General features: G+C 39.1%; 1 protein-coding gene across 1 annotated transcript in view; it reads left to right on the top strand.

Annotated features, from left to right (window-relative positions):
• Window positions 1–10,379, top strand: part of GALNTL5 (UDP-N-acetyl-alpha-D-galactosamine:polypeptide N-acetylgalactosaminyltransferase-like 5) — a 68,929-nt gene that overhangs the window by 50,307 nt on the left and 8,243 nt on the right. The window contains exons 6-7 of the mRNA XM_006873701.1: window positions 5,564–5,681; window positions 8,472–8,621. Coding sequence (XP_006873763.1) covers window positions 5,564–5,681; window positions 8,472–8,621 — 268 coding nt within the window. The remainder of the gene's footprint in view (window positions 1–5,563; window positions 5,682–8,471; window positions 8,622–10,379) is intronic.

Here is a 10,379-nt window from a genome sequence, read left to right as displayed (position 1 = left end):
TCCGGAGAGAACAGTCGCTGGTGAAGGATGTCATGCTGGGTAAGGTGGAGGGTCAGAGAAAAAGAGGAAGACCCCCAACGAGATGGATCAGCCAGATGGCATCATCGATGGCGTCAAGTGTGGTGGCAGTAGTGAGGTTGGCTCAGGATCGGACATTGTTTCGTTCTGCTGTGCATGGGGTTGCTGTGAGTCGGTTCTGACTTGATGGCACCTGACAACAACAACAACAACAACAACAGGAGCTCTGGTAGCATAGTGCTTACAAATCGGGCTGCGAACCTTAAGGTCAGCAGTTCAAAACTACCAGCTGTTCCACAGGAGAAAGATAAGGCTTTCTGCTCTCATAAAGATTTACAGCCTCGGAAATCCTGTACAGAGTCGCTATGAGGCAGAGCCGACTCCACAGTACAGAACAACAGACTTGCCTTATGCCTCTCCTCTCTCATTCTGGAATTACTAGTTTTACTTTAAGACTAAATCGCTCCTTCCCTTTACATAAAATACATTCTATATTTCTAGTTTAAGTTACTTAGGAAGGTATTTCTGTCAACGTTGACGTAAACATAACAACCATTGTCAGAAAAAAATCATTTTCATTAATAACTAGGAATATTCAGACTCTTCCATATATATAAGTACTAATACCATTGGAGCACATTTTAAAAAGAAATGACATTTAATAATACCATCAGGAGTTAGGAAACTATTATATTTTTATAGCCCTGTCTTCAGCATGCTTTATAGGATCCTTTAGAGAAGTAAAATGTCCCCTTTTTTAAAAACCTTGTGACATTAATCAAAATAAGCAACTCATTCTTTTTACTGTACCTTTTAAAAAGATCAAGTTTTTCTCAGTGTAGCTACTGAATGCCCAACTCATAAGATCAGTACAAGAAACAGACTTAAAAGACTGTCTTAAGAGGAGGGTGGGGGCAGGAAGTGTAACAACTGCTAATCACAACTTCCTGTAGCAAGACAGGAATTCAGACATAAAACAAAATAGAGAAACCACAGAAACTTACCTTTTTGTTATGCCAGCTCAAAACCTGGGCTTATATTTAACATAACATAAGACAAACATATGATGAACCCAGTTTCTTAAGTGTATGCAAAATTCTTGGGTGAGGCTGCCTCAATTTAACAGAAAAAAACAAGCAAACAAAAACAATTCCTAGATAAACTTATCAGTTTACCAGAGTTTAATATGGAGAGAAATCATATATTTTGAAAACACCTGAGCACTAAACAAAAGTTTCTCAGAGGAAAGAAGACAAAATGGAAACTCAGGTGGAAACTCATTTTCTTAAAGTTATCATTGAAATTCTAAATTATTTCTAGCATATTCAGTTTATGTTGTTGTTATTGTTAAGCACTGTTGAGTTGGTTCCAATTCAGAGACCCCATATATAGGGTTTCCATGGAGTGGCTAGTGAATTTGAACCACCAACCCTGTGGTTCAAACCGACCTTGCAGTCCAGTGCTTTATTCCACAATGCCACACCAGGATTCCATGCTTTAAAAATATGAACCCCAAACTAGCAGCCAGGTGTGAGGGGAAAATGCAGGCTCATTAATCAAGAATGTAAAGAACTAGATTGAAATTTTACTGAGTCAAATAAAGTTATTAGCAGGTGGTTGATCCCCCGGGATTCCTTCCTAACAACCGTACAAAACCTGTAATTCTAATTCTTTCTGCCAGCTAATGACCTAGTCTCTTGTTTTAAACACATTAGTTTCTCTAATTGGAAAGTACCCTCAGTGTTCATTCTGGGACAGATTTTAAAGGAGCACATGGAGTAGGAGAAGGCCTTTGACATTGTAGCTCCTTGTTTTACTTAGTTAATTTGGAAATATTCTGCAGAGAGTTTATCTTTACTTTTTAATGTCTTGTAGAAGCTTCAAAATACCAATTAAAATAGATATACCATTGTGGCTACCTAATTCAAGAGCCTTTCTGTTCTCATTTGCTGTGCAGAAAACTTAAGTCAGATTATTTAAAAGAATCCCAGAGTAGCCACATATTTTCCACTGTCCTCTAATTATGGCATTTACCATTTACAGAGAAGATTCGAGTTTAGGGCTCCCAGACATAGAAAAATCTGATAAAGGAGTGCCAGGAGGCTTTGGACAGTGGATTGCTTAAACCAACATGTACCTTTGTTACACGAGAATCTGTGGGTGATGGGCAGCCTAATACCCTAGTCCATGTCAAGTACCAGCTTTTTATTCTATGGGAGATTTTAACCACTGTGTGTGTGGCAACTGCCCTAGTGACTTGAACTGGTTAACCTACACCCTTGACTTCATATGGCTTTTACAGTCCAAGGAGTCCTGGTGTGGTGCTGTAGGATAAGCACTTGACTGCAAGGTCAGTTTGAACCACAAGGTTGGTGGTTCAAACTCACAAGTTGCTCCTCTGAAACCCTATACAGGGTTTCTATGAGTTGGAACCAATTCAAGTGCACTTAACAACAACAATTAAAATAGAGTCCCAGATTCCACAAACTTGAAAACTTCTAGAAGAGTAATTTGCATGAACTCAGAGCCTTGACTATTGCCACTCAAACAAAAAATTCAAACCCATGCCATCAAGTCAGTTCCAATTCATAGCAACCATATAAGCAGAGCAGAACTTCTCCAAAAGGGTTTCAAGGCTGTAAGCAAATTGCCTTGTCTTTCTCCCACAGAAGAGCTGGTAGGCTGAAATTGTTGTATCATCAACTGTATGTGCCATCTGGGTTAGCAGCCCAATGCTTTAACCTACTGCACCAGCAAATACTAATTCCTGCAAAAACAAAATGAAGCCACATCTTGCAATAAGTCTTGAAGAACTCTAAGCAAGAAGGCAGAGTTCAAATTTGAGTGCACTTACTACCTTAATGGAGTCCTGGTGTGGCGCTGTGGGTTAATGCACTAGACTGCAAAGTCAGTTTGAACTGCAAAGTTGGTGGTTCAAGCTCACCAGTCACTCCTTGGAAACCCTCTAGAGGGTTGTTAAGGGTTAGAACTGACTCAATGGCACTTAACATCAACAACTACCTTCGTGACCCCTACAAGCCCATGGAGAGAGATGAGCTCAAAGGGTTCATGCAAGAGCTCTAAGCAAGAAGGCAGAGTTCAAATGTAAGAGTATATAGAGATATCCTCCCATGTAAACTAGCCCATAAATTACAATACAGCATGAAAAAAAAAAAGAGTATATGGAGACATAATTCTTTAATCTTGACAAGATTTACTTTCCTAATATACAAATGATGGACAATATATTGGCTACCTCACAGGTTTGTTGGGATTAAGTGAGATAGTTCATACAATATTTAGATTGTACGTGGTCCATGTACTTTGTTGTTGTTATTGTCAGGTGCCCTCCAGTTGGCTGTGACTCATAGCAACCTCAGTCACAACAGAATGAAGCATTGTCCAATCCTGCACCACTTTATCAATCCGTCTTATTGGGGTTCTTCTTCTCTTTTGCTGACCCTCCACTTTACCAAGCAGCATGCCCTTGTTCAGGGACTTGTCCCTCCTGATAATATGTCCAAGTATGTATCATCATCCTCTCTTCTAAGGAACATTCTGACTGTACTTCTTCCAACACAGATTTGTTTGTTCTTCTAGAAGTCCATGGAACTTTTAATATTCATCCCCAACACCATAACTCAAATGTATCAATTCTTCCATGGCCTTCCATATCCACGGTCAATCTTTCATGTGCATATGAGGTAACTGAAAATACCATGGATTGGTTCTGATACACCTTTGTCCTCAAAGTGACATATTTGCTATTAAACACTTTGAGGAGGAGTTTTGTAGCAGATTCACCAAATGCAGTATGTGATTTAATTTCTTGACTGTTATTTCCATGAGCATTGATTATGGTTCCAAGTAAAATCAATTCTTTTACCAAAAAAAAAAGAGTATATGGAGACAGAAGACACCGTTCTGGTATTGAGTATAATCAGGAACGTACAGTATTCCTTGGAAGTGAGAATGCCTGGACTTTGTCTCTCATACTTCAAATATATTCTCAGGAGGAACCAGACACTGGAGAAGGATATCATGTTTGGTAACATGGAGGGTCAGAGAAAAAGAGGAAGACCCCCAGAAAGATAGATTAGCACAGTGGCATCATCAATGGGTTCAGATATAGCAAGGATTGTGAGGTTGGCCCAGGACTAGGCAGTGTTTTGTCTGTTGTGTATACGGTCACTACAGACTTGATGACACCTAACACCAACAAGTGTTCTTTGCATAACTCAAAAACATTTAGTAAAACATGATATATTCTTATGTTATTTCTAATATGTGATATATCAAATTAATACATTGAATCTTTTTACTAAATCTTTTTATTATAGTAATTATTTTGTTCTAGTGAAAATAACACAGGATTTTTCATTTGTGCTGGTGCTGTAACTCTGGCTGCTTGGCTCCTCAGGGCTGCTGAAGACAGGACAACTTCTAACAATTCTGACACCAGTAAATGTCTCTGTTCAAATTAAAACAAGCAGTTTTGTTGAAAGAATAAAATCAACCTCGACTGGGAAACAGCACACAGTCTCGAAGTTAAACTATGTGTTCCAAAGTACAGGAAGACAGAGGAATTCTTTATAGCACAAAATCACAAAGTATCAGCATCTTTGTGTACGCATATGATTGGCTGTCATACAAGTAATGCTTATTGGTTGGATTTTAGCTCTAAGGATGCCTGAAGATTAAAAACACAGTGCAGCCCAGTGTTTCCTGGAACATGTACACATACACAAAGGACCTTTACAGCAATCTGGATGCAGTAAGCAAACTTATTGAGAATTGCGAAGCAGAAGTAACTACTGAGAAATCGTCAAACTGACAAAAATGGAGCCAGGTCTACAATTCAGTCAGAAGCCACAGTCTTGTCAAGTGCCTTGCTTGTAAAGTCTGAAAAGTACTCCTTATCACAGTTCTGGCTCACCTCTTCCTCACACCCCATGTCCCATCCATGAGTAAATCTGATGGTTCCATCTTCAAAATATACCAAGAATTTGGCCTCAACTCACTGTGCTCATTGCTGCTATCCTTATTCAAGATTCCATCATCTGTCTCTCGGACCACTGCAATAACCTCTAAGGGGTCTCCCTACTTCTATCCTTGCCTCTACATGAGCTGTGATCTTTGCCTTTTGGTTAGCAAATGTATCTCTAGCATCAGTCTTTCAATACTTTAAAAAAAAAAAAAAAAGGATGGGTATACAATTATGTTCAAACTGCTTAAAGTGTTTGGTATTATTGAGATTCATGGACAAAACCAGGGGCTTTGTGACATTTGGTTCACATAAAATTAAATATTACACCCCCGTATAGCCATGAGAAATGAAGAACTCTAAATTTCACTGTTCAATTTAATCATTACTTCTATGGAAAACTTATATTCTATATATTAATGTTCCCTCCTGCCAACAGACAGCAAATTTGATCAATTAATATGGTTGTTTTCTAGTTTTTCTAGTAGTCAATATAATTTTGAGGGAAAATCCATAAGGACCATGTCTTCAGACTGTTTTGTATTTTTATTTCCTTTTTAGGTCACCTGCAATGCCTGGAGGAATTTTTGCTATACAGAGGCATTATTTTAACGAAATCGGACAGTATGACAAGGGCATGAATCTTTGGGGAGGAGAAAATTTGGAACTTTCACTAAGGGTAACTAAGAATTTATTTTTAAATTATGACTTTTGTACGCAGAGAGTGAAATCTAACTTTACATTGTGTAATCCGATTTGGTAAGTGGACTCCTGGTATGGTGCTGTAGGATCAGCACTGGCCTGCAAACCACAAGGTTGGCTGTTCAAACCCACCAACTGCTCCTTGGAAACCCTACACAGGGTTGCTGTGAGTCAGAACTGACCCTATGGCACTTAACAATACCAACAATATGGTAATTCTGCCACAATTTCCTGTATCAGCATCCAGTACCATTCTGTACCATCAAGTGCAATAAGGTACTTACAGTGTTCTCTGCAAAGCTTGAAAGCGTTCAATAAAATACTACATTTTCTTATATTTGTTTGTTATAGCTAATATATATCAAAGTAATATAATACTTTGAATCCTTTTATAGAATCTCTTTTTTATTATACTAATTATCTTCGTCTTCCTTATTCACTGTCCAGCTTTCACATGCATATGACGCTAGTAAAAATATCATGGTTTAGGTCAGACACACCTTAGTGCTTAAACTGACATCTTAGCTCTTGATGCATTTGAGTTATGGTATTGGAGAAGAATATTAAAAGTACCATGGAATACTAGAAGAACAAATAAATCTGTGTCGGAAGAAGTACAGCCAGAATGCTCCTTAGAAGCCAGGATGATAAGACTTTGTCTCTTATACTTTGGACACATTATCAGGAAGGACCAGTTCCTGGAGAAGGACATCATGCTTGGTAAACTGGAGGCTCAGAGAAAAAAAGGAAGACCTCAAATGAGATGGACTGGCCCAGTAGCAGCAGCAGTGGGTTCAAGCTTAACAATGATTGTGAGGATGGTGCAGAAATGGGTAGTGTTTCGTTCTTTTGTGCATCAGGTCACTATGAATCAGAACCCACTTGATAGAACCTTACAACAATTATCTTGATATAGGGAAAATAACACAGGACTAAAGGTTAGAGCACTTGAATACCACCAAATTCATGTGCTATTTTAGGTCGAAGTTGATCTAACATGAAGGGACTCAGACTAGAAGGTGCTTCTGGAGTTCTGGTGTGGTGCTGTAGGGTAAGCCCTAGACTGCTAACTGTAAAGTTGGTGGTTCAAACCCACCAGCCACTCCTCAGAAACCCTATACAGGGTCGCTATGAATTAGAACTGGCACTTAACAACAACAAGTTGACTTCTAGGAGCCCTGGAGACACAGTAGTTAAGTATTCTGCTACTGATGAAAAAGTCAGCAGTTCAAACAAGTACCCACTCTGTTGAAGACAGATGGGGCAGTCTACTTCCACAAGATTTAGAGTCTTGCAAGACCTATGGGACAGTTTTATTTTGTCCTCTGGGGTCACTATGAGTTGGAATTTGACTCAACAGCAGTGATTTGAGTTTGGTTTTGGGTGAAGATGTCTTCTCAGTGTAAATTCCAGAGATAAATACTATAACATGAATAAACCTTGAAAATACAAGGAGGCTTCAAACAGTTCTTGGGAAAATTCTATTATGTTTCAATTCCATGTTTCACAGACATATTGAAATTTCTTTGTAATACCAGCACCAGTTGCTATCAAGTTGATTCTGACTTATGACAACCCCTGTGTGTTAGAGGAAACCTGTGCTCCAGAGGGTTTTCAATGGCTGATTTTTCAGAAGTAGATCACCAGGCCTTTCTTCCGAGCTGCCTTTGGTTGGTTTCAAACTCCAACACTTTGGTTCACATCTGAATGTGCTGTTTCCACAGCTCAGAAACTCCCCTTGACTCTTAGTAGAGGCGTTGTGGTGGTGCTATGGGATAAGCACTGGGCTGCTAGCCACAAGGTTGGGGCTCAAACCCACCAGCCAATCCACAGGAGAAAGATGAGGTTGTCTGCTCCTATAAAGATTTGGGCTTAGAAACCAAAAGGAAAAGTTATACTATGTTCTATAGGGTTACTCTGAGTCAAAATCAACTCGATGACAGAAGCTTAGTGAAAGAAGTCAGGTCACCCTGGCCTCCAAGGAGCTTTCTGGCTGCACTTCTTCAAACATATATTGGTTTGTTTTGTCAGTGCATGGTACTTTTAATATTCTCCTCCAACACCATAACTTAAATGCCTCAATTCTACGGTCTTCCTTATTCACTATCCAACTTTCCCAAGCATATGAACATACCAAGACTTGGATCATGCGCCTTAGTCCTCAGACTGACATCTTCACTCTTGAACACTTTAAAAAGCTCTTGGTACAGCAGATTTGCCTAATGCAATACGTTGTTTGATTTCTTGACTGCTGCTTCCATGAGTGTTGATGGTTGATGAAGTGAAGTCTTTAACAACTCCAATCTTTTCTCCTTTTATCTTGATGTTACTGATTGGTCCCGTGGTGAGGAATTTTGTTTTCTTTACATTAAGAAACAACCCATACCAAAGGCTGTGGCTTTTGAAAATGGTCCTCCCAGGATATTTTAAGAGCAACATCTTGCCATTCTTCATAAACATCAACATCAGAAATGGTCATTTATGAGACAGGCAGAATCACTCCAGTTTCAGAATTAACCAACCAAAGTCAGATTTCCGGAGTTTGAGCCTTTTGCTTTGACAGCTATGAGACATTGAGCAAGTTTTCTTAACCAGTCTATGCAACATTTTCCTCATCTCTAAAGTGGAGATAATCGCAATGCCTACATTATAGGCTTGTTGTGAGAATGAAATGAACTTAATACATTTTTGCTCTTACTGTTGGTTAAAAAAAAATTCAGCAGTGTATATTGCATAACTATGTGTTTTGTTTTTCTTATGTCTCTAGATCTGGATGTGTGGAGGACAACTCTTTATAATCCCTTGCTCTCGAGTAGGACATATCACTAAGCAACACATCGAAGATAACATTAGAATTTTAAGATCCCAGGCATACAACAGTCTAAGACTGGCGCACGTATGGCTGGACGAATATAAGGTAAGGAACCATCCCTTGTTTGGAGAGATGAGTGAGCATACAGTCATTGTTCTGAAGATAACTTTTGCTTTTCCAGATCCATATTTTGTTCTTTTCTTTGTTTTCCTTAAGTTTACAGCCTCCCTTCAATTCCACGTCTACCTTAAGTTTACAGCCTCCCTTCAATTCCACATCTACCTAGCCCCAGACCCAATTCTCAATCAGTAAATTCTAAGCTACTAAATATGTACCTCTATTTTTATCTTAATTACCAAGGAAAATCCAGTCTAGGAAAGTCCACGGTGAGGACTTTGATTGCAGGAAGGCTAGAATCCTGTATCTATTTATTTTCTTCCTGGGATTAACCCTTAGTAACCATCATTCTTCTCCATGTTCCTGTCCCCTGGTGCAATTTTTATTTATTTATCTATTCCTCCTGTATCTCTTTTCTACCAACAGTCAACGACTTCTATATAAAAGCTATGTATGTCTCCCCATTTGTGCATTACACCAAGATCTACGCCTTTCTAGGATATCAAAGGGTGAACATACAGAGCTCATGTAGTTCCAGCTCCATTTTAATGGAAAGTAGTCTACCCAAAAGCCATGTACACACAAATAAGGACAGGAGCCCCAATAAGACTTTTCTGGTAAATGGACGGAAATGTGTAAGAACCTGTGATTTTTGTCCTGTTCTTCTTTTATATCTTTTCCATTTTGATTTTAATACTCCATTTCTTTAGTAAATGGGTGGTGGTGGTTGTGTGCCATCGAATCATTTCTGACTCATAGCAACCTTGCATAGGATTTCTGAGGCTGTGAGTCTTTATGGAAGCAGAAAGCCTCATCTTTCTCCTGCTTTCACTGCAAGTGAGCAATCCAGCTCATAATCCACCCAATGTGGCCCTGTAACGATAAGCACTATACCAAAGGGTCAGTTTGAACCTCAAGATTAACAGTTCAAACTTAGTAGTGCTCCTCAGAAACCCTGTACAGGGTCATTATGAGTCAGAACTGCCTTGATGGCACTTAACAACAACCACAACCATAGTAAAGAGGTAATGTGAATTAAAACCACAGTGAGACATCTTTTACAAAGTCACATGGCAAGCAACAGGAACTCTCCTGCACTGCTGATGGGAGTGCTCATCATTACAAACACATCATTACAAATACTGCTTGGCAGTATTTAGTAAAGTGAAATATCGCAATGCCCCATTATCTAGCAATTCTACTCTGGGAATAAACCACAGAAATGCGCACTTTTGTGCACCAGAACACAGACATAAGAAGCTATATAAATTGTATGTATGTGTTATCCAAAACTAAACACAACGCAAATGCTCATGAATAGTAGCATGGATAAACCACGATACACTTAATCAATAAAATTCTGTAAAGCAGTGAAATTAACCAACTATATTGTTATGTGCCATCAAGTCTGTACCAACTCATAGCGAACCAATGCACAACCAAAAGAAACACTGCCCAGGCCTGCACCAACCTCACAATCGTTACTTCCGCTTGAGCCCATTGCTGCTACTCAGCAAAGTAGACCATTGTCATTGTGGACTGTGCTGTGCTAAATGACCTTGATGTTTCCCTAGACTATGGTCTTGTGCCCTCAGACTCAATAACTCATTCCCTCATGATGTTTGGTTATGGCTAAGAAGTTTTCATTAATTTGGCCCCTGTATGCTCTACGATATCTATGGATATATTTGCAGCACATATGTAGACATATCCTCTGTCAGACCTACATATATATTTGTAGGTGTC

This window comes from Chrysochloris asiatica, unplaced genomic scaffold (genome assembly GCF_000296735.1).
Source record: "Chrysochloris asiatica unplaced genomic scaffold, ChrAsi1.0 scaffold00249, whole genome shotgun sequence".
In the NCBI taxonomy this organism is placed as follows: domain Eukaryota; kingdom Metazoa; phylum Chordata; class Mammalia; order Afrosoricida; family Chrysochloridae; genus Chrysochloris; species Chrysochloris asiatica.
Note: the sequence above shows the minus strand (reverse complement) of the source record. Positions and strands in the feature narration are given on the sequence as shown.